The sequence below is a fragment of the Physeter macrocephalus genome, chromosome 3 (genome assembly GCF_002837175.3).
Source record: "Physeter macrocephalus isolate SW-GA chromosome 3, ASM283717v5, whole genome shotgun sequence".
Taxonomy (NCBI): Eukaryota; Metazoa; Chordata; class Mammalia; order Artiodactyla; family Physeteridae; genus Physeter; species Physeter macrocephalus.
In genome coordinates this window covers 20,197,594-20,222,281 of record NC_041216.1, presented here as the reverse complement: position 1 = coordinate 20,222,281, position 24,688 = coordinate 20,197,594, and the positions used below count along the sequence as shown (strand labels likewise).

Sequence of the window (24,688 nt, the reverse complement as noted above, 5' to 3'; positions counted from 1 at the left end):
GGAGGTCGGCCCGAGCGCGAGGGTCGCGGCGCCCGGCAGAGGCCGAGCCGAGTCGAGCCCGGCGCCCGGGCGGCCCGGCCGCGACGGCATGGGGGCGCCCCCGCGGCGCCCCGTGCTGCCCGCCACTGCCTCGGCCGGCGGCCGGAGGCAGGAGCGCGCCTGAGCCCATGGCGAGGGGCCCCGCCGCCGCCGCCGCCGCCTCGCCGCCGCCGCCAGCTGCCGGGCACCATGCGAGCCGCCCCGAGCCTCCGCGGCTGCGTCTGCCTGCTGTTCACAGCGATCCTGGACCTGGCGCGCGGTGAGTGCGCGGGCGCGGGCCGGAGCCCCGGCTGGGGATGCGCGCGGGGGCGCGCAGCTGGCGGAGGGCGCGGGCCAGGGTCGCTCCGGAGAGGCTCCGGGTCCGAGCCCCGCTCCCGGCGTGGGGGCCTGCAGAGGTGATCTGCTTGACGAGGGAGGGAGGATGTCTCCTTTCAAGAGAGCCCTCGTGGGTCTGTGCCAGGGTGTGCGTGTACGCGTGTGTATGAGCGTGTGTCTTTGTTGCGTCTCTGTGTGAGGGTGTCCGGGAGGGAGCTGTGTGTGGAGAGGCTGCCGGAGTGCCTTTGGAGATGTGAGTGTGTGTGATGGTGTGTGAGCGAGCGAGTGTCTGGAGGGGTGTTTGAGTGTCCATGTCAGTTACACAGAGAAGGTGTGTGTGTGAGAAGGCGTGTGAGCCAGTGTTCGGGGGTGTGAGCGGGTGCCAGCTTCTCGGTGAGGGTGTGAAGTGTGTGAGCTCGTGTCATCGTATGTGTGAGCGTGTTACAGGGTGGATGAGTGTGTGAGGTGTGCTGTTGCACGCGTGTCCCAAGTGTATGGGTCCCTTTAGGGATGTGTGACAGGGAGTGGCTCTATTTCTGTTGGGGGGGGGCACGGGGCGTGTGTGCATAGGAGGAGGGAATGTGACCCTTGAGCAGGAGTGTACGTCTCTGGGATGTGTGGAGGTGCAGGCATGCGGGGGTTGTGTTGCTTCGTGGGCCAGGAGCGTGTGTGCCTGCAGTGGAGTGTGTGGTTCTAGTGTGGAGGGAGGCGTGGACGCGTCCGGGGGCTGAGAAGGTGTGAGCAGCGGTGTGTGTGCGTCCCGCATGGACTTGGTCCCGGCTGGGCTGAACGCATTGGAAGGAGGTCCCTAGAGAGAGTGATTGGTGCCTCCGCAGCTCCAGGGTCCAGGGTTCGCCGAAGCCTCGATGCTTCCAGCCCGGCGCCGCCGCCTGGTGGCTCTTAAGTAGCGCGGCAGTCCAACCTGGCGACCCCGGCACCTTTCGGGCAGCGAGCCAACACATTCGCTACGAGCCGGGCGGGAGGGAGGCTGGACCGGCAAAGAGCCGTGGGCGCGGAGACTAGAGGGTGCGCGTCCGCGATTCCCCCCTAAGCCGAGTACCAAACCTGGATGCCCAGAACCAGCCCGTCTGGAGTTACATCCTGGCTCTGCCGCGGAGGCGGAGGAGGATGCGGGGTGCCAAAACGTAGCCATTGTGACCAGTAGGGTCTCAGTCCCTGGCCCAACTGGGTGATGAAGGTGGGGGAACCATCTCTGTCCTCTGCCGTGTGTGTGCCTTGCCCCACCGGGAGGTGCTTAGCCAAACTCTGAGAGTGCCTTCCAGGAAGGGGTGTCCCCCCTAAAATAACCGCACCCCCTCTACCCCGAGGTCCTTGAAGAGTGCTTGGTCTGCTGATGGGAGAAGCTGCAGAATTCGAGCCTGAATGGTGGTCCTGCTGGCAGAGAGCGGGGAGGGGTTGGTGTAAACCAGAAGTAATGCAAGCCCTGTACTTTGTCCCCCTACCCTTGGAACAACAGACTTTCCAAAGTGGATGAAAATCTCCCCCCAACTTTGGGGTGACGGCTCCCTCCCTCGGATGCCTCTAGAGGGAAAGGTTATATGGGGGCGGGGAGGGGGTGGTGTCCCGGTTCCAGCGCAACGGAGAGGGCACTGGGCTTTGTTGAAAGGCACCTGGAGCCCTCACCTGGACATTGAAGGGAGCGGGGATGGTTGGGGGCAGGAGGGGAGCACCCCTTTTCCCCGGAATGCGCAGAACCAGCGAGACGCGGCAGGGGTGAGGATGGCGACTGATGGGAAAGGCTTTGGTGGGAAACCCCGCTCCGTCAGGACCCCACCCTGCGATTTTCCCCAGAACCCGCCAGCAGCGTTCTTCGGGCTGCGGGGCTGCGGAGAGCTGAGCCCGCGTCTTGGCGCCTCCACTCCCCTCGCCCGCCTCTGCAACTTGCTGGAGGCTGGGGGATCGGGCGCCGGGGGTGAGCGCCTCTGGGCCGGGGGGAGCCGGCACGGCCTCTGAGCTCCGCTGCTCAGGGTGAAAAGAGAGCGCTGATCCGGATCGCAGATGGGAAACTTTCCGAGCGTGGGGCGCGCGCAGGGGTCCTGGGCAGCCGGGGAGCCCTCCCTTCCCTGCAGAGATGAGAGTGCTCGAGAGTGGGGTCCCTCCTTACGCGCTCCAAATCCGCGCCCACGAAGGGGTGGGAGCACGGGAAGGGTCTGTACGAGATGCAACAGGCCGGCTTGCCGGGGGAGGGCGCCCTTCCTGGACGTGACCGAGAGCCGTGCACCTGGCAGTTGGCTGTGCCGGACCACCTGCCAGGGGGCTGCTTCGGAGGGCGGGGAGGGTGGAGTCCAGGGCAGGCATTCAGAAACACGCCTGCCCAGTGGCGGGCGATGGCGGGCACTACTAGGGAGAGGCACGGCCAGTGCGCCCTCGCCGGTTCTGTTCCTATGGGCCGCAGAGCAAAGGAGCTCACCTTTGTGGAGAGGTGGGTCTACGTGCATTGGGAGGAGAAAGCAGTCGGCTGCACACAGGACTGGCCGGGCTGGAAGTTCCTGCCCCTGCTCCCACTCCCCAGTATCTGACTCTCCAAGAGGAGAGACCCACTTGGTTTTTAACTCGCCAGTCCCCATTTTACCTGGTCTGGGCACTTCTGCGAAGGCAGTCAGGCACTCGTGCCTGGGCGGTGGCCCGGGAGAGAGAGGGCACCGGGCACTGGGGGCGCGAGGAAGAGAGTGGTTCATGGACCTGCCTCTTTGGGCCGTGGCAAAGTCTCCGCGAAGGCTAGCGGTGGGGGGGCCGAGTTAGGGCGCGCCAAAGGCCCCAGCCAGAGGCCCTTCCAGTTCTCTGTTGGCAGCCACGTGTCAACGGGTGGGTGGATGCGGGGGCGGACTCGGCTGGGCCGAGGAAGCCGCAGCACCGAGACTGCGGGGGGGCTGTGCGTGCACAAGCTGGCGTGAAGACTACGTACTTATGCTCCCTCACCATCTCCACCCGACGCCGGGGGCGCGGGGCGGGGCTCAGGCCCGCCCGGCTCCCTCTCAGGCCCTGGCGGCGGAGTTAAGGCCCCTGCCGGGGACAGAGGCCGCTCCGCCCCCGCTCCCCTTTGCCGCCCCGCCCCGCCCCCAGCCTGGCCCCTCCGCCAGCAATAAACCCCACTCCCTTCCCACCCAAGATGCAAACTGCAGTTTTTCCTGAGAGGTTGAATTCGTTTTTGCTTTTTAAGTGCAGGGGATGTTAAGAGCTGAAAGTGACCTCCGAGATCACTTACTTCATTGGTTCTGAAACTTCTAATTTTTGTCAGGAGAACCCTTTTAGTGTAGGAACTGATTACCACCCCCTAAACCTGTTGCCTTGGACAAGTTGATAGGCACAAAAGGGCAGCTGCCCTGGTAGAAGCGGGTACCGAGACCCGGCATGGAACGACCTTTCCGCAGCAGTCCCCTTAAACAATCTAGCATTGCTCCTCTCCTTGTATCATAGCTGGGGTTTTGGTTTTTTTCAGTAGCCAGTATTACATGGATCAGCTGCAGTGTGGCCAGCAGGTGCTAACTGCTGCACAGTCCTCGCGCATTGCAAGATGGGTTTAAGCTCTTCTTTTCACAGATTAGGAAGCTGAGGCCCAGAGTTTTAAGATTTGTTAATGGCATGAGTACTGGCGCCTTCCGGGTCCCGCCTGGTCCAGCGCCAGGCTCCCTCTTTCCTTCCAGTGTTCCTTGGACAGGGCGTGTGGGCAAGGACTGGCAGGGTACCAGTGATGCCTTAGATTGGCCTGGCTACCCCAGCTTTTCAGAACATCTGTCTCACCCAGACCGGAACCTTGCTACAGTTGGAGGGAGGGGCGGTGGGGGAGGGGCGGTGGAGGAGGTGAAGTGACTTGCTCGGGTTTCTGGGTTATAGCAGTGGTGACTTCAAAGCCGGAGACCAAAGAGCCAAACAAAGAGGAGGCTGGTTAGTTCTGTTAACTGGGTTTCCTGGGATCCATGGAGGCGTCTAACCTGGCTTGCCACCCAGTCCACCTCTGCTCCATCCCCAGGCCCCTTGAAATTCATTTATTTAGCCCTGACTGAGCTCTCACTATGTGCCAGCATTGTGCCGTGTGCTTTGTTCTTCGTGTCTTGTTTAATAACCACCCTGAGAGTTAAAGTGACTTTCCAGATGGGGAAGCTGAGGCTCAGAGAGGTTAAGTGACTCGTGCACGGCCACCCAGTCAGTAAGTGGCAAGCTGAGATTCAGACCCAGGACTGTCTCTTTCCCTCTGTGCTCTGCTGTCTCCTGGTGAGAAGGGGTCTCAGTCACTTCCTCGGCTCCAGCCACACAGACGGTTGTAGTGTGTCCAATGCCCAGTCTGGATGCCTTACTCTTTCCCAAATCCCAGTGAGATAAAATTGTCCAGTATGTTCATCTGCACAGATGGGAGACGGGGTGTCCCTGAAAGCCCTTGTCACCATCAAGAGAATGAATGGGCATCTGTTGTGGGCAGGACACATCTGAAAAGAGAAAGACCTATGACGGTGACTGTCATTCCAGTGGGGCGAGAGGTCGGGCATGTACCCATAAAGATGAATGACAATCCAGGTGGAAATGTGTTGATACCTGCTAGGTGCCAAGTGGATTGATGTCCCCTACAGGAGGTTCTCGGGGAAGAGTGATTACTTGGGGGGTGTAAAGGGAATGCTTCAGAGAGGAGGGAGAACTTGAACTAGACCTTGAAGCAAAGGGAGAACATTAATAAGCCAAGGGCTAATGTGTCAGGGAGGGAAACCCGTGTGAGCAAAGAACTGGAGTTAGGACTGTGTGTGGTGGGGCCAGCTCAGCTCAAGGCTGTCTTTCTTGAGTCTAGTTGAAGACTGGGAGAAAGAAGAGTGATATTACTGAGAGCTCCCTTTTATCACGCACCTGTTAGATGTTCTTTATGCATTAAATGCTCTACAAAATCCATGAGGCGGTATCATTAGCCATGTTTTGCAGGTGAGGACAAGAGGCCCAAGATACCTCTCTCTTTCTCTCCCTCCCCCCTTCCTTCCTTTCTTTTCTTTCTTAAATAATGAATGAGGCTCAGAATCTTTTTTAAGTGGAAGAACCGGGAGTTTCAAACCCAGGTCTGAAGCAATCCAAAGACACTGCTGCTCCTGGAGGAGAGGAGAAAGGATTTATTTTTTCTTCGCTGAAAGGAGGAATGCAGCAGCTTCTACCCTATGCAAGAGGGTGCAAAGCACCCCCGCTTTAACCGATAAATGTCAGTGGAGGTGAAACATGGGACATTAATTCCTAAGAGGCGTCTGTCTTCAAGATGAAGTTCCTGGGAAGGAACCAGGTGGGTGAGATCGTGGAACCCACCTTTACGCTTGCAGTGAGGTCCGGTGGCAGAGGGGGCTCGTGATCACCTAGACCTATTGGCCAAGATTCCATGGATGGAGCAAATAAATACAGTATGTACGGAGCTAGAGGTTTAGAGAGTGGCAGCCCAAAGGAGCAGGAAAGGACATTGTGATACCCAGGAAAGGAATCTGGTGTTTGGCGTGTCCGCCAGCCATTCCTACTTCTCCCGGCAACAGGTCAGATTTGCTTTGGGGAATTATTCACCACCCTACTAATTGCACGCTATCTTGGTAGGTGGCACAATCGGCTAAGTCACCCCCAAGATGAGCCCATCTGACAGAGTCTCCCCGGAAGCTGAATATTGAACAGAGGAAGACAGAGAACTGCTGGAAAGTCCCCCTTATCAATGGGGGCCCCCAAGACGCTGTACTTTGCTGGTTTCCCCAGGGCTAATAATGATGGGACCTTCCTCCCAGGGTCTTGAGAGGATGGAACGAATCATGACATACAAAGCTCTTAGCTTAATCCTGTGGGCTCAGATGTCTGTTACCAGTATTAACCATGGTTACGTCAGAGCTGCTCCAGCTCAAGCAGCATGGGTCCTCCCAACACCAGGCACCAGTTCGTCCTTGGGTTCCATGAATTCCCCATAACGTTCCACCAGTTACTGTTTGTTTGTTTGTTTATTTAACCCCACATTTGTTTATTTATTTATTTTTGGCTGTGTTGGGTCTTCGGTTCTGTGCGAGGGCTTTCTCTAGTTGTGGCGAGTGGGGGCCACTCTTCATCGCGGTGCGGGGGCCTCTCACTGTCGCGGCCTCTCTTGTTGCGGAGCACAGGCTCCGGACGTGCAGGCTCAGTAGTTCTGGCTCACGGGCCTAGTTGCTCCGCGGCATGTGGGATCTTCCCGGACCAGGGCTCGAACCCGTGTCCCCTGCATCGGCAGGCAGATTTTCAACCACTGCGCCACCAGGGAAGCCCCAGTTACTGTTTTTGTCTGGAGTTGATTTCTGCCTCTTATAAGAGAAGGACTCCACTGGATACCCTCCCTAGGCGTGATGAGCCTTAGAGTTGATGATTACCACTCTTGGTAACTCCTGGAGGACGGTTCACGGCCTGCTGCCTGGGGGTGACTGATTCCCCCGCCTGTCCCTGACTTTTCCCTGGAGCCTCGATGCGTCGTCCCCCATCCACACCCACACTGGGTGCAGTCAAGACCCAAGGCCCAAGTTGTTTCTCCCAGTGAAATTCGGGGGTAGAACCAGTCTCACTGGGACCCTCCCGTCCCCTACCCTAGTAGACTAGAAGCTCCATGAAGGCAGGGACCCCGTCTGGTTCTTCTCTTCCCCACAAAACACATGGTGGGTGCTCACCAAAAACCCGCTCATCGTGGGTTGTTTGGATGAATAAAGCATCTTTGGCCTTTAGACACGTGCGTCCTGGTGCTGGGGTACGTGGAGAGGTGTTGGGCGTGTGGCTTTCTACAGAAAAGTGTATGCAAAGGCTTATGGCGTGTGAAAGTTAGGCTGGATTCACAGGTGAACTTCCTGTTGGTAGATTTCTGCTCCTGGAACTACATTCTGTCTTTCTTGAAGACTCTCAGATAATCAAAGTGATGCATACTCTGACTCCAGACATCCTAACTCTCTACCTGCTGGTGGTACTGGAGCGTTGACCAGATGCTTCCACCCCCATCCTTCCATTTAGTTCTCACATCAGACGTGAAGGAGGCTGCTCTTGTATCCACTGAATAGGCCAGGGAAACTGAGCCTCAGGGAGATGACAAGATGGTGGTAGGAGGTGGCTGGACTGGAGTCTGGATTTTGTGGCTGCACGCTCAGCCTTCCTTCCCTCCCCAACCCATTGCGCTGTTTCATTCACCGCCCCCTAGGCTTTTGGAATGAGACAGGTCAGCTCCCCATGAGCTCACAGGCCAGTAAACTGACCAGAAAGCTTGCCCTGTGAGCTGAGTGCTGGTGTAGCCATTTTGCTGATGTGACCTCCTCCCTCCTCCACGGCTGCCCAGATGGGTATTATATCCCCAGTCCACAGGGGAGGTTGCTGATGCAGTCACACGGCCTGGGGACCGGAGCCGCCACCTCTCTGCCCCACAGACTCGGCCTGCTCAGAGGTTTCTGGCCTCAGCTTCATGCCCTCCACCTCCTCCCCCACTTCTGCCCTTTCCTGGCTCAGAGAGCAGACATCTGCCCTCAGCCAGCACAGCCCCTGACTCCCCGCACACCTCCCTCCAAGTCTCTGCTCACCCACTTCTTGCCCTCCACAAGCCCCCCTACCCCTGCTGATGCAGGTGTCCCCTGTGAGTGCCGCCAGCAGCACTTTGGCAACATGCTGTTAAAACACCCCTCCTCTGGGCCTGGAAATGGTCATCGGTCGGTCTCCCCATTGAACAGAGAGCTCTTGAGGGCGGCAGGCATCCCTGCACCGCTGGCTCTGGCGCAAGGCCTGGCTCTGAGCAAATCTACAAGTTGTGTTTGTTGAATGACTGACTGACTGATGAATGAATGATGTCTCCCCTGAATCTGGGGTTTGGTCCAGACACTGAGCCCGGGGCCTGTTTCCTGGCCCTGCCCAATCACCTCTGGAAGTCCTTTCTGCTGTGAGAATGTGTCCATTGTTCAGCTCTGCTCACCATCACTCAAACTGGCATCACGGCGGGCGTCTGGGGGATGAGCCAACAGTAGAAGGTGGAGAGAAGACTAGAGGGCTTCCTGTTCCTTCTGGGTTCTCCTTGTTTGGTGATGGGTGCAGGGTTTGGGGAAGGAGGGAAGGAAGGAAGGAAGGGGGAGGAAGGAAAGAAGGAAGGAAGGAAGGGGAGGAAGGAAGGAAGGAAAGAAGGAGGGGAAGGAAGGAAGGAAGGAAGGAAGGAAGGAAGGAAGGAAGGAAGGAAGGAAGGAAGGAAGGAAGGAAGGAAGGAAGGAAGGAAGGAAGGAAGGAAGGAAGGAAGGAAGGAAGGAAGGAAGGAAGGAAGGAAGGAAGGAAGGAAGGAAGGAAGGAAGGAAGGAAGGAAGGAAGGAAGGAAGGAAGGAAGGAAGGAAGGAAGGATGGGGCAACTATTATGTGCTAAGTCCCGTGCTAGCCATGTTCACACAAAGTCATACTAAAGCCTCCCAGAAACTCCCATTTGGGAGATAACAGTCTCCCCATTTTACAGATGAGGAATGAGGCTTAGAGAGATCTTGTGATTTGCCTAGAGTCCCACTGCTAGTGAGGGACAGAGCTGGATTCACACCCGGGCATTGATTTACACATCTCTCCCCAGCTCTGAGTTTACCTTATTGGGGGCTTGAAATTGACCAGGGCAGGAGTATTTGTACCATGGAATGAGCAAACGCTGCAGATCAGAGCTCTCTCCAGCCCAGAGCTAGCTGTTAAACATTTACCAGCACGCCGCTGGGCCTGCCCATCCTTCCTCAATCACTGTCTCTGCGGAACAGCCACTTGGTGGTAATGAATACACTTTGGTTTTCATGTGAACCGGGTTCAAAGCCTAGCCCGGCCACTTCCTAGCAGAGAATATACTTGGGCAAGTCACTACCTCTCTGAGTCATGGTTTCCCCATCTTTTGAAAATAGAGGGTGTTGTGGCGATGAATGAGATGAATACACGAAAGCCCCTGGCATGCAACTAGCCCTCAGTCTTGACCCCTCCCTTCCTCCCGACCCTCAGGATGGGGTCAGCTGGCCATGGGCTCGCTCTGAGAGGCTCAGTAGGCTCGCACTTTCTTCTCCCTCCCCTGGAAGCTGACTTTGGAGTCAAGTCAAGGGATCCAGTCACTTCTGTTAATTGAGCAGCTGTGCCAACCTCATTCTGGATTGGCAGAAGCCTCCCTTAAGGGGTTTTGGCTCGTTGGCCACCCCACACAGCACGGGCTCATTTGAGAGCAATAAAAGATTATGTATAATAAATGGCCAATACAAGGACACCAAGAATAAACGCTTGGAAACTAAAGGGCGTGGCCCAGGAAGGCTCTGAGGGATTGAAACAATCTTGGGAGGTAAGGAGGGAATCCCAGGCCAGAGGACAGCACGTGCAAAGCCCTGGAGGGGGGAACGAGGGCGCCGTCAGGCTGCGTGAGGATGGGAGACAGAGAGGCAGCTGGCCTCGCTGGAGCATGAGGTGCTCACTGAGAAGCGGGGAATGAGGTCGAAGCTGTTGGCCGGGGCCTGCTCGCCAGGGCGAGGGGTCTGGATCTGAGCCTGGGGGCTACGGGGGGCAGTTGAAGAGAGAGGAGTGACATTCCCAGAGCAGGGCTCTAGGAAGATTCATTTGGCTTTTCTGGGCCACCTGAAGCCGGAAACTCTTTGGAACGCCATTGTGTTATAAATGAGTGCTCTGGGGTGCCCCAAGAGACACTGGCCTCGTGGCAGGAATGCCATTATTTGGACACTACCCACCTCTCCCACAGTGTCCAGACCTGGCAAGGAGGGGAAACCAGGCCCCCGCCTGGAATGGAGCTGTTCCAGCTTGAGCCTGAACCAAGTGTGATGGGGGAAGCCTCTCCTGGGAGAAACATCTACATCCCCAGGGGGGCTTGGGCTCTGGGGTCTGGCCTGAGTTCAGATCCCATCTCCACCACTTATCCAGTGTGTGAGCTCTGATAACCTCTGTGTTGCTTTCAGCCTTGATGTCTGCAACTGAACACGCGACTCATCGTGGTGGCTTTGTGGGGTGGGGCTGCTGGGAAGGGGACATTCCCATAATACGAGGGGTCTGTATGCAGGGTACCTAGCACACAGCAGGTGTGGGAAAAGTGGCTGCTGCTGTTATAATGACGTTTGGAGTGCCCCCAGGTCTGAAGAGGAAGAAGTGTTTACTAAGCCCCAGTGCCCAGGAGGAGGGGTACGTTGTAGGTTGGCCACATGGAGCGAGTCCTCAGGTTTGGAATTACAGAGCACTGGGGCCAGGAGGGAGCTGGGAAATTAAATGCACTATATCCTTTCCCCCATCTTAAAGCTGAGAAAACTGAGGCCAGAGAGAGTGACTTGCCCGTTGGCGCCCACACCGTGCGTGATGTGTGTGTGCGTGGTGGTGGGGGGGGGGTGGGGGGGGTGTGCAGGTCTTCTCCCTCGAGGTCCTGGGGGCCATCCCAGGGCTCAGTCAGCCAGACCCACCACCCAAGAGCCTTGCTTGGGGAACATCAGGGTGGCCCAGACTTGGGTGGGGATCTTGGCGTCACTCCGGCGGAGAGCAACCCCCAGCCTCATACATCACAGGAGCAGCTTGGGAGTCCCCAGGGAGAGAGGCGGCTGAGCTGTTGGGTTTTTTTTTGTTCCTTTGCCAAGCTGTGCCCTTTGCCCTTTTGTTTCTCTTTCTGCAGAGGCACTCAGCGCTCCTCCGGCGGGGCTGTTTGTCACCGATCATTGGCGCCTCCATTATCTTCCAAGCACCATCTCTTCCTCCTTAATGCTGCCCCAAAGGAAGGCGTCCATCACCGGCTGCCCTGGCATCGCGCAGGGCTGGGCGCGGGGAGGGGGCGATGCAGGGGCTCGGATGCCCTGGCAAGGTGAAGACAGAGGCTGGCATGGCCAGAGGGTGGGTGGCGTCCGCATCTGGAGCTGGTGCTCGGTGCCGGAGTTCGCAGGATTTTGTCACGTGGGTATTCAGGCCATAGCGAAGCCCAAGGCCAGGTGCCTGGTTCTACGGAAGCAGGTGATACCTTGCTAATTGTCACCAAGCACCTAATATCCCAGTCAGGGGCGGGGGGAGTGAGATGGGGGCAGCAAAAGCAACCGCATCACAGCAGCTGCTTTGTTTGCTGGGGGGCAGCAGAGAAGTGGACCCGAGCTCAGCTTGGAGAGGAAGAGGCCATGTCTGAAGTCGAATTCCTAAGCCTGTCTCCCCACTGAGGAGCCTGGTGGGAGGAGAGAGAGGCAAGCAACCGGGTGGGGAGGAGTAGAGTTACTTAAGCAGGAAGAGCTAGTGGTTCCCAGGGCAGCGTGAATGCAGAGAGCAGTTTCTTGTTGCAAGAAGCAGTACAGTTCATTCATTCATTCATTTACCGATTCATCCACTGGTGCATCGAGAATTAATCGAATGCTCCTGGCAATCAGGCACCGTGCTGTTCTAGAAATCCAGAGGAGAATGAATAGGCGAGTTCTTGCCCTCATGGGGCTTGCAGGCCAGAGCTGTGTTCAACATGGAGCTGTGTGTGACAACTGACATTTACATTAAAACTCAACAAGGTGTCTCGGCTTTTATTGAACCGAATTAAACAGAATTCAGTTCTTCAGCCACACCAGCCACGTTTCACGGGCTCAAGAGCCGCACGTGGCAGGTGGCTCCTCTATTGAGCAGCACAGCTGTGGGTAAGACGTCTCCGTCACTGTGGAAAGCTCCACCGGACAGTGCAGTTCTAGGGCGGGGTTCCTCTTGAGGTGGGCGGGGCCTCCCCACGGGCAATAAATACCAAGGAATCACAGAGGGGGCGGGTCTTCCCTGTTCCTTTCTCGTGCTGTCCTCCTAGTTATGCCAAGGAGAAAGCCTCAGGCTGATGCCATCGTGTCTTTAACGCCCCCTCGCTTGCTAATCTCTCTTTGCAACAAAAACAGGTGCGGGCAACATGCCTGCAGCTAGCCAGAGGGAGTAAAAGTTTTACTAACAGTGTTTTGTCTTCATTGTAATTCTTTTTCAGTCGTCCTCTGTTTAAGACAAGTGAGACTGGTTTGCCATTTGGGGCAGTGATTTAAATTCTCGCTCTCTTTTTTAAATGGCTTATTTAAGTGAAAAAAAATGAGTCAAGTTAAAGAAAAATGTTAAGTGCATAGTGGAGCAGGTGGCACGCAGATGTGGCCAATCTGGGCAGCTGCGGGTGTGAATGTCTGTGGCTGAGAAACTGCAGTTCAGATGGAGTGACATGGGCTTTGGAGGCAGAGTAGGGCTGGGGTTTCAGTGCCACTGTTTGTAAGCTCTGTAATCTGGGGACACTTTCTTTCTCTCCGTACCAACCAGGTTCCAGCAGGAAACACCAAGCTCAACCTGGGGGGGGTCCGTGAAGGGCTTATGAAAGGGACTACTGGCTTTAGGGTTTAGGGAGGGCGGGAACAGTGGGGAGTTACTACCACCTGTAGCAACCGGAGAGAGGGCTGTGTGAAGAGGGCTGCGTGCAGGACTGTGGCTCTGGGCTCTGCAGCCAACTCCTGGGGACCTGGCAGGGAGCTGGAGGAAGAAATACCTCAGTTTCATCCTCCTCCTGCCTTTGGGTCTCTTGCTGATACTGCCCATTGACCAAACTCGGTTGGAAGCCCATGCAGTTGGGCTCCCAGGCACAGAACGGGTGGAGAAGGGAAAAGAGTGGGCTGGGTAGCAAAGAGCAGAGCTATAACACCATCCTGCTAAGCTAAGCCTCAGTTTCCCTGTCTAGAGAATGGAGGTTGCACTACATACCCAACAGAGTTGCTAAGATGATGGAAAGAGACGACGTGTGATGCTCATAAATAATTGGTCACTACTTACATTAATAACAATCACGGTAATAAAATGCCTGCCAGTATGGCCCATCCTGTGCTAGATGCTAGATTTTCCTGAGCCAAAGCGTAGCATATGAGTACGGGGCTTTACGAACGTGGAACTGGCCTTTCAGGGGCACGTGAACTTGAAGGGACGGGTAACTTTGGGAGAACGTTGCAGTTCGCAGAGAGGAAACGCCTGCACCCTCCGCTGCTGGTATTGACCGTTGTGATGTGCCGTCTCTGCTCAAGACTCTTCAGTGTCCGTACACGTCCCTGTCCCCTGGTCCATCGCACCGATTGATTACTCCACCCCAGGGCACACCGACGCCTCGTTCCCCAGTCTAGTTTCCACCCCATTTCCCACAGAGAGGTTCTTTCTTCTTAGATCCATTTAGGTAATCTTTCCTGCCAGTCCCACTGGCTCTTACCATGTGCAGTCTGGTCCACATCCATCATGAACGGGTTCAGAGTTCCTTCCTCCCGAGGGGAAAGGCAGGTGCTCTCCAAGTCTTAGCTTTTCTTGCCAGACGCTGCTTCCTCCCTTGCAGGTGGGGCAGAAGGGAGTTAACAGTGAGTACGTGAGCCCTTTGGATCATCAGACCTTTATCCTTCAACTGAACGCTGAGAGTGCCAATTCTACATTTAGAGGGACCTTCTCAGCAAGTCGCTGGAGTCTGGGTGCGGGGGGTGGGTGGCTGGCTTCTGAATGGAGTAACTGTTTCCTGGGAAAACTGCCACCAACAGCCCCTTTGGCTCCCAGCTTCTCAGTTGGCTCAGGGGACTGTCCTCGTGTCCCTCTATTTTCCTTTGTCCGGCCCTTTTTTCCGTCTACCTTGACTGTTCAGATTGACTTGATGAGGACTAATTTTGCCGGTTGAACTTCTAGACGCTTATACATTCGGTGCTTTGCTGAAATAGCTGTGACAAATAGCAGCAGCAATTTCTTCCCTGGCTTATTTATTCTCTGAAGTGCTCCGGGCAAGACAGAGTGCCCCTGCCCCTTGCCCGCATGCCGTCTGTCGACACTGCCATCTTCCCCCAGCCCTGCTACAGCCCTGTCCCCCTGCAGGTCGGTCTCAGCCCTGCCCACTGACTCAGTGACAGCGTGCTCCTTTGGAGGGGGGCATCGATCGCTCACTGGAGGTCAATATTCCTTAGGAAAAACTCCAACGGCCCCCTCGGGTCTCGGCGTCCAAGTCGGTGGAGGTGACATTGCTTAGTTCAGCTGCCTTTCCATCTACCTGACTGTTCACATGAACTTAGATGAGACTTGTCTCCAGTTGAATATGGGACCGTGTCCTGCAGGCTGGACCTCCCCTATGTGCGGGCTGCAGGACATCCACCCTAGCGCTGTTGGGCCACTCCTTGGCCCGGGCCTGGGTCTCAGGGGGAGCTTTTGTTGCCCGCCACGCCCCTGTCCCTGGGTGGTGGAGTGGTGCTTCCTGGGCGCCAGCTCTGAGCCATGCCCTGGCCCAGTGCAGACCGTCAAACTTCAGTCACCTCCTTCGTGACCCTACCTACATCCCACCCAGGTCATTGCTTACATCACGATTTTCTTAAAAGCAAATTTAAACTGATTCCCTCTATTTTCATTTGTATTTTACAAAGGAATAGTGTAGAGGCTTGTTGTACTGAGTAGACATATTTTTTTCTTAATTCATATTAAACATGTGACCATTTGAATTTTTATAAAAGCTTCTCTGTGCCACTTGGCCTCATCCTGCAAGCGACCATAGAAAACATCGGTTTGGTAGAAAGGACACCAGCCTTGGATCTGATTTCAACTCCTCCATCAACTTGCACCATCACTCGCTTACCCTCCCCCACTCCTCTGAGCCTTAGGTCCGTAAAACAAAGGAGTGAGTCTGGATGACCCAGTTCTAAGATTCTTGGATGGATAATAAGATTGGGAAGGAGAGTACTGTCGTCTAGGTCCAAAATACTTCCTTTAAGACATATTTGATGCCTCCCAATTCCCACCTTTGGGATGAAGCATGCTGCCTCCAGGCGACGTTGCTAAGAGCAGCTGTCTGTGAGGAGGATATGCTCCAATAGCCGCTCATTTCCTGGGAGCACAAACTCGGCCTCATTTCAGTTCCATTCAGTAGCGTTCACTGAGCACCTGCCCTGAGTGGCGCCCTGTGCCAGGGCTGGCACTAAGATGCAAATGAGACCCAGTGCCTGTCCTCAGGGAGTCCACGGTCTCCTGGGGCAGAAAAGCAGGCGAACAAATAAATTATGGAATAATATTGAAAGTTCTAAAATTGAAATAGCTACCAAGTCCTCATGGGAACGCAGAAGAGGGGATGACTAATCCACTGAGGTGTTGGGGAAAGTCCTATATCATCAGAGAGGTTAAGCCACTTGCTCAGGTTTGCACAGCTACTAAGCGGTTGAGCTTTGACGTAGGATGTCTCACGCTTTAACTGTTTTCTGTCCTCTCTGCCTTCTTGCTTCTCTGCCAGAGATCCCTTCCAACTTGACCTTCTGTGATTCTGGGGCTCTCTGGACCTCCCATCCTGCTCCTACGTGCCTCTGGGGGAGGGCATCAGGGGCTCCAGCAGCAGTGGGACCTGGCTCTGGACCCCCTGCCTGGGCAGACACTGGGTGGCAGCTCAGCTCTGCTCTGTTGTCTCTGGCCTCATTATTATTTCTTTCCAGCATGCTGCTAAAAGCTTCCCGCAGAGAGCACACAACCCAGCTCTTTATTTATTTATTTAATTTATTATTTTTTTAAAAATTATTTATTTATTTATTCATTTTTGGCTGCGTTGGGTCTTTGTTGCTGAGCGCAGGCTTTCTCTAGTTGCGGCGAGAGGGGGCTACTCTTCGTTGTGGTGCGTGGGCTTCTCATTGTGGTGGCTTGTCTTATTGCGGAGCACAGGCTCTAGTCACGCGGGCTTCAGGAGTTGTGGCACGTGGGCTCAGTAGTTGTGGCGCACGGGCTTAGTTGCTCCGCGGCATGTGGGATCTACCTGGACCAGGGCTCGAACCCGTGTCCCCTGCACTGGCAGGCGGATTGTTAAACCACTGCGCCACCAGGGAAGTCCAACCCAGCTCTTTAAAATTTAAAGGGCTTTACTTAAATAACGTTATTTCCGTTGGAAAGGAGACAGAAGAGGTATTTGCAGTGGTTAAATTAGGGCAGTGAGTGGGTCCGAGCAGATGAGTGTGGGGTTCAGTGGGCGTGGAGGTGGCCAGGGAGATGTTCACGGCAATGGGAGGGGCTATGGCTCATCACCCCTCCCTCTCATTCCCCAGAAAGCATGACCTCAGAGGGGACCTATTGTGCACAGAGTTCTGGGAAGAGCACTGGGTGCCACCTGTGGGGAACCACTTGGGAGGACATGAATCTGGACGCAAAGCCTAACCCTCCTGCCACATAGGACCTCAGCACCAAAGACTTGGTGCTCCTAGATGCCCCAGGGCCTTTGCACTTGTCATTCCCTTGGCTGGAAACTACCTCCTTCTTCGGACTAAGTCCTACTCATCATTCAGGTCTCACTTTAGACATCATTTATTCAACGAACATTTTCTGTGCACCTACTATGTTCACAGCACCATGGGGCACAGATGCCATTTGTAACTCATCTCCATGCTTCCTGTACCTGGTGTAGTTCTGGCACAGAGCAGGCATCAGTAAGTGTTTATGGAACTGATAAGAGCCCGTGTGGATGCTGTGGGATCTGGAAGAAGGATAGAGTTGCCTTTCCAGTGCTTATAGCGTCATTGGAGATTCATGTCAAAGACATTTTGAGCTCTGAATGAACCTGTTATGCCTGGCTGACTCATACCCACTCAGGGAAGAAAGGGAGAATTCATTCCTTCTTTCTTTGGCCATATATTTTTTGGCCATATATCCATCTATCTATCCATCCATCCATCCATCCATTCAACCATCCTTTCATTCATCTGACAAACTGGACACTTACCACGTTCCAGATAGTGTGCTAGGCACTAGAGATATGGTGGTGAATAGAAACAGATAAAGATAAAGCCTGCCCTCCTGGAGCTTACCTTCCAGAGTACATACATGAATATATAACGGAGGAAGTAATAACCGCTATGAAGAAGACTAGGGCCTGGTAAGTGTGCTGGCCAAGTGTAGATGTGTGGGGTCAGGGAGGGGCCCTATCATTGAGCATCTACTATGTCTCAGACCCTGTGCAACCCTGGCTGCAAACAAGTAAAGAAGCATAATCACTGGCCACAGTGAATGTTAGGATGGCGAAAACTGGGATATGTTTGGTAGTGACCAGGGGAGTTTCATGATCAGGGAGGCCTCCAGTGAAGTTCTGGGACACGAGCTGGGCCTTGGAGTTGGGGGAGTTTAGGCAGGATTTGGCAGACCCACGGTTTTCAAACTGTGCTCCTTGGAACCCCAGTCTCCCATGGAGGTACCCCCATCCCACTTTGGGCAGCCAGAATGTGAGTCAAGGTAATGGTTAAGGGGGCCCTGGTCCCCAAATCGAGCCAGGAGCTCTGCTTTGCCTCTTTTCCAGACTGGCTTCTACTTCAGCTTTACTCTGAATGAAGGAATTTGAAAATGAGTGGATTGCATGATGGGGAGGAAGTATCAACGTCCTCAGGGCTAGAGGAGGTTCTAGCGTTTTTCTGTTAAATTCAACACTCGTTTCACGCTACGTACGGGGAAACTGAGGCCCAGAGGGGCCAGTGGCTTGTACCAGGTCCCCGGCAGGAGGGGACCATTTCTGGGAGAAAAGCCTCTGATTTCCGCCTCTTTCCAAGCCGGAAGGGAGGCCTGTGAGAAAGCCCTGCGCCCACCCCGGCCCTGGTCCAGAGGCTTGGGTGCTGTTGCCCCCTCAACTTGTGCCTGCCCCGACCCCCAGACAGCCTCAGGGTGCCCCCTATAAACCTTTCTCCTTTGCCAGCCCAACTGGTCTACCCTACCCCCATGGGAGCCTGGAATTAGAGGAAATATTTAATGATCCCACGCTTCGTTATGTTTTATCGAAAGCACCCGTGCTGGCTTCTGCTGGCACATCTGCCAGGCCCAGTCCTGGGGCTTCCTCTCCCTCCCCACCACCACCTCTTCCGGCCCGGGGAGGCAGACGGCTGCCACCTCCTTCCCTCACAGAGCGGGGCCCCCAGCCCGGCTGTCCTGCAGGTAAAGGCAGACTTGAGGATTTAGATTGATAATTCTGTGTGTTCACACATCCCTAACCCCGTCTGGTCCTGCAGCTACCCCTAGAGGGCATTGGTTCAGAGAGGTGGAGGAGCAAGTCCAAAGTGAGATGCACCTGGTCCTGCGTTCTTGACCCTCTCTGTGCGACCGTGAACGTCCAAGATCAGGCTGACTTTCCTCCCCAGGCTGGTCATGTTATAGCCACCAGCGACCAGAGGGAATGCCTTGCTCTCAGTAGGCTGTCGGGCTTCGAGGAGGAAAACACTGGCATCCAGATATTTTTGGTAGAGAAGCAGCTCTCCCCTTCCCTCCTGGTGGGACGTGCTGTGCCCTATGAGGGGGCCGGGTAGAGTGCTTAGGATGCGTGGCCCACCTCGTTCTGAATGGCAGCTGAGTCACCGCTAGATGTGTCATCTGGGGCAAGGCGTGTAACTGCTCTGAGCCTCAGTTTCTCAACTGACACCTAGTAGACACTGAATACACAGTAGCAATGGTTTTTTTAATAGGATCCCCCACTAAAGGAGAGAGGGCATTTAATCAGCTCTTCACTTGAGGGGAGAGGGAAGTGATAACCTTGCTTATCATCATCATTATTATTAGCTAATACTAATGGAGAACTTGTTATTCATTCATCAGATACTTTTTGATCTCCTACTACGTGCCCAGGGAGACAATGTGAATGGGACAGTCAAGAGCTTAGGCCTCATGGGACCGACATCCTGGTGGGCGAGGCAGAAATAAACACATAGGTAAATAGCCTAACTCTGGATGATGCCATATTGTGAGGAGAACGCGGGGCTATGCGATAGTCAGGGGCTTAGGGACAGAGCAGCTTCTCTAGGTTGCGTGGTCCAGGAAGGCTTCTTGGAGGAGGTGCCTTTTGAGCTGAAAAGGGGGAAGAAAAGAAGCAGGGAAAGTCTCACTGAGCTCCGGCGTTGGCGTCTCCTGACTGGGCTGCATGTCTGTAGCTAACTTCCTCTGATGGGGTCTTCCCTGGACCCTGCTCCCCAGCATTAAGAATGACCACCTGCCATTCCCTGCTACCAGTGCTGTGAGCTCAGCTGGCCCATGGTGATGGCACCCCCTCCAGGCCTGGGACAAAGGCCCCAAGGAAGCAGGAGGCCAGGGACTGTGTTCGGTACGTTCTTGACCTGTTCTCCCTTAATTCTTGCGCGTCCCTAGGAGGCGGGTCCTGTGGCGTTCTCCATTTTGCAGACAAGGAGCCTGGGACTCAGAGGTGAACATCTCAGAGCTGGTGTGGCTAGGAGCTGGGATTTGGACCGAGGTCTGGCTCAGCGCCTTCTGCATTAGGCTCCGCCCCTTGCTGGCTCGCTGTGTCTATCTGTGTTGCGTGTCCAGTGGGAGGACCAAGAGAGGGGGAAAAGCCCACCTTCTCTTGTTCCACCTTGGACCCCCAGGGTGCCTGTGGCCTGGGGCTGGAGCCCCAAGCGAGGGGGGAGGTGAGTGGCCGGGTGGCAGGGAGCCCACAGAGTGTCGATGGCCCTCAGAGCTGGCAGGCGTCGGGAAGCAGAAAGGTATTAATTAGCAGTTATTCCCCAGCAGCGAGGAGTTGGATAGAGATTAAGGTGGCAGCCCATGCATCCGTTTTGTAGCAGCCGGGGAGCAACGGTAAATCAGTGCTATGAACCGATGCTGTAAGAGGGAGGTATGTTTTAATCTTATTAGCGGTATAGCATTACAGGGAGCGAGCGGGGAGACTTCCTCACTTGCGGAGCCTGGGGCAGGAAGGAGGGAGAGAAAGTGACAGGACCGTGGACCAACTGGGAGGGCGCCAGGATGGAGAACTTTGACCCCTTTTGGGAATAGGAAGGAGGGATGGGGGGTGGGAGAGGGGTGAGAGGCAGGAAAGGAGGACTGGGTCAGCAGAGGGGACCCCTCCAGTCTTCCCAAGGGCCTCCGCCATAGACTTAGTCCTACTGTGCTCCCCCTCCACCCCTCCCATGAATGGAGGGCTCTGGGTTGGACATTGGTTCAACTGCCGGGCCCGGATGAGGTTCTCACTTGGGCACTGACCCTCTCTGGGCTCTTGGCCCAGACACACGCCCGCCCACAGTGAAGGCTCAGAGGCTGAGCAATAAGGTGGTGGGTGGAGGGCAGGAGCTGGTGCCTCTTGGGTGGGTGTGAGGTGTGAGGGAGAGGACAGCGTGATCAGGGCCAGTGCCCCGCACGGTAGGCCCTGAGGGCACGGCCATCGCGGTGGACGTTTGGCCCCCATGAACAGAGGGGAACAGACATGAGACGTGAGGGACCAGCTCAGGTGTAGCAACGCCAGCATCTGGCGCCATCTCTGACCAGCAAAAGCATCGACCACGCCCTGCAAAAGCCGTGGGAAAACCCATGTGATCCAGCCTCTGAGTGTGACGAGGGTCTCAGAGACAGGTCTCCCGCTTCTTCCCCTCCCCTTCCTCGGTTCCACTCTCCACACCAGGACGAGGAGCTCCTGTGGGAAGGAGACAGGGAGGCAGAGGAAAAGGTGGAAAAACCAAAGCAGGAAGGATAAATCATAAGCACCTGCCTTTCTGTTCCACCCAAGGTTAGTGGCTGACTCCCTGTGGGCCTCATTTTCCCTCCCAGATCTCTCAGGGCTCTTCTAGCTAGAACATTCTCAGATTCTGTTTGTCCCTTCTTAAATTATCAGTTGCCTGCTATGCCATTTAATCCTCTCCCTATCCCCTGTGACACAAGCATTATTAGTCCCATTTTACAGATAGGTAAACTGAGGGGCTCAGAGAGGCTTAGTGACTTGTCCGAGGTTACACAGTCGGTGAGTGTCAGAGCGTGGATTCACACCCAGATGCTGCTCTCAAAAGCTCAGCATCCTTCATTTCACAGCAGCATCTCCTTGTCTGATAGCCAGACAATCATGGAGGAATATAACGTCATCTGAGAAGGAACTTGACTCCAGGCCTTCAGTGGAGAGCAGCAGCCCTTCTGTGGGGTTGCAGTGGGGCTTCCTGCCACCACCAAGTCCAGGACTTGTTCCTGTCTGGCTGCCTCTTGTCAGCCACTCTGCTCCAGTGGCCCCACCAGCTCTGACTATGGCTCTGACAGCCTGGAGGGGGGGCCCGGAGCCCCCTCAGCTCTGGCGGCCTTGGGCCGGCCAATGGAGATGTCTTGGTGGTTTGCCTGGCTGCCAAACCAGGGGTGGAAACCAGCCTTGGGCCAGGCCTCTGAAGGAAGCCGGCTGCCTCCCAGGGGTGGAAACCCAGTGTCTCCTATCCTTGCTTCTTCTTGTCCTGAGAGGAGGGAAAGGGGCTCCTCTTATGGACTGAGAAAAGCCCCTGCAGAAGGACAGCGACTGCTGGGGAAAGGGGCCCAGCTCGGGACCTCTGGTCCGGCATGGGGAGGGAAACACCCAGGGCAGATTTTTAGTTTTCTCCTCCATGTGTCTTGGTAACAGAAACCACACTGATGGCCCTGGGATAAATGCCCCAGCTCAACTTCTGCACCCAGAGGGAGGTGAAGATGTCGCCCTTCCTGTTCACCCTGAGGTTCCCTATCTGTACCCCAGCTAGGAGCACGTTGTCACATAAAGTGAATGGATATGGGAGTAAAGTTCAAAGCCTGGCCCACCACCTACCAGCTGTGTGGCTCTGAGCAAGTTGCTTCGCCTCTCTTTGCCTCGGGATTTTCATCCATAAATGGGGGCAACGATTAGCTGCCACATGCAGTTGTTATAAGAATCAAATCACATGTCTTTATCCCTTTATTCACTTACAGAAAGGTGCTTTGTGAAATGTAATTATACTAGATAGGGTGACACTTGCTGCTGTAACAAATGAACCCCCAAATTTCACTGGCACAGTCTCAAAAAGAATATTTTTAACTTACATTGTGGGTATCTTTGAAGGTGGGTGCTTTTCCTCCATGTGGAGACTCAGAGATCCAGGCTCCTTATATCTTGTGACTCTGCCATCTTCTGGGGCTCCATAGGGCTCCTTTCCAGCCAGTGGAATAGGGAAGAGAAAATAGACAGGCATCTAGGAAATGTCATCCATGGGTGGGGGTGGGAGTTGCCTCCAGAGACAATTCCATGTTATGCGGCAGGGCCAGGGTGTGTGTGTGTGTGTGTGTGTGTGTGTGTGTGTTTATTTTTGAAGGTGGGTGCTTTTCCTCCATGTGGAGACTCAGAGATCCAGGCTCCTTATATCTTGTGACTCTGCCATCTTCTGGGGCTCCATAGGGCTCCTTTCCAGCCAGTGGAATAGGGAAGAGAAAATAGACAGGCATCTAGGAAATGTCATCGGGGGGGGGGGGGGGGAGTTGCCTCCAGAGACAATTCCATGTTATGCGGCAGGGCCAGGGTGTGTGTGTGTGTGTGTGTGTGTGTGTGTGTTTATTTTTGGTAGCCAGATGCTGTCTCTGCCTCAGTAAATATCTTGTTTACTTGCCTGCCTCATCCACCCCATGAAATCAATAAGGACAGTGTCTCTGTTTGTCTTATTTACTCTGTATTATTAATTTTTGTAACATTAGTACCTAGCACTGTTCTGGGCACAGTATATGTACTTATTAAATATTTGTATGGATGGATGGATGGGAAGATAGATGGATGGATGGAAGATGGAAGGATGGTTGGATGATGGATAGAAGATGAATGGATGGAGGCTGGATGGGTGGAGGCTGGAGGCTGGATGGAGGCTGGATGGAGGATGGGTGGAGGATGGGTGGATGGCTGGATGGATGATGCATATGGATGGATAGATGGATGATGGTTGGATGGGTAGATGGATGAAGTGATAGTTAGTGAGCCAAACCACACTGAACTATGACTAGGGGAACACATACATTTATGGTCAGCCCTGTGGGCATTTCTGCCTCATTGACTGTTGGATTCTCATCACTAAGCATGGTACGTGGCACATGGCAGATTTTCAGTGTTTATTGAATGGAATTCTTAGAGAACCTTTGGGAAGGTCAGCATTTGAACCTGGGCTGAGCCTTGGCAGCCCCAGCCTGCAGACGGAGGATGGCTGAGATGACCCAGGGATGGGCTAACTTCAAGAACTGGTAAATGATTTCAGACTTTTGCCCCATCAGTGGATTCTGGGCCCTGGCCACCTCTTGGGGCTGTCAGGGAAGGAGATTTTGCAAATCTCCCCTGTGCATTCTTCAAAAGTGCCCTGCCCTCACTTGAGTGGCTGGTGAGGCTCCCGGTGCATCCCTGCTTTCTCCCCTGGCAGGGTCTAGGCCTGTGAGGCAGACACAGAGGCTCTGAGTGGCGGGGGAAGGGCTGGGGGTGGGGAGACCACCGAGACGGGCTTAAGTGCTTTCCTCTCTTCTTGCCAGACCAGTGAGAATTTGGCTTTAAATTTTTAACCTAAATAGAGTCATATTCATTCTCTTCCCCACTAGATGCGAAGCACTTTTTTGGAGCAATTAAGGAAAAGCCTAAATCAGTCCATTTTTAAAAGCTCAGGCTGCCTATGTGGCTGGCTAAAATTAGCGTCTCCATAAAGGGAGAGGAGGAGGGGGAAGAGAAAGCGGGATTTGGCTTTAAGACACCCATTCACTGAGGCTGGGGGTGATGCCAGGCCTCTGCCCTGCGGCGCCCAGATCGTGGGGAGCAGGGCCCCCAGCTCCATTTGGCTTCTACTGACCAGCACACAGTTTGTCGTCCGACTGCTGTCTGCTGTCTTAGGTCTTTCCCAATTCTCTGATGTGGTAGAAGGAGTGGGTTTGCAGAGAGACTGGGCTTGAACTCCAGCTTCACTGCATACCTGCTGTGTGGTCCTGGGCAAGTCAGTTCACCTCTCTGAGTTCGCAATTTCTGCATCAGATAAATGCTGCCTTCTCACCATCAGTCCTTCCCTCTACCACCTGACTGTCCATGACACAGGCTCAGGCCCACACAGCTTAGAATACGAAATGATGGTTCTCCCACCATGAGCCCCACCTCGGTTTATAATTACCCATTGCCAGCATATTTACTATTTGACCACAACCGACTCCTCCATTGGGCTGGAAGCCCCTGAGGGCCTTGTCTTCTTGTTCATTGCTGGCACATCATAGGTGCACAACTATTATGTATTTCCTGATGAATGAATTCGTAATGACCACATGGGCCCGTCCCCTTACCTCTCAGAGCCTCAGTTTCCTAACAGTAAAATGTGACTAAGAATTTTTTTCTTCGCAGGTGAGAATTAAGTGTGATAAATCCCGTATTATGAAGCTCATATTACTTGCCAGGCTTTGAGGACAGACCAGTGAGCAGCACAGGTGTGGTCCATACCTTTAAGGAGCTACAAACTAGTGAGAGATAACGTATGTTTTAGCACCTAGGAGAGTGCCTGCCAATTACTCTCAGTTGAATAATGAATGAATGAGTGAATGAATGCGTGGAGGGAGAATCGTCCCCCTTCAGTGACTGTTCTTTTTTTTTTTTTTTTTTTTTTTTTTTTTTTTTTTTTTTTTTTTTTTT

The 24,688-nt window shown here is 54.5% G+C and overlaps 1 protein-coding gene across 1 annotated transcript in view; it reads left to right on the top strand.

Annotated features, from left to right (window-relative positions):
- Positions 1 to 228: 228 nt before the first annotated feature.
- Positions 229 to 24,688, top strand: part of IGSF21 (immunoglobin superfamily member 21) — a 248,486-nt gene continuing 224,026 nt past the window's right edge. The window contains exon 1 of the mRNA XM_024125725.1: positions 229 to 298. Coding sequence (XP_023981493.1) covers positions 229 to 298 — 70 coding nt within the window. The remainder of the gene's footprint in view (positions 299 to 24,688) is intronic.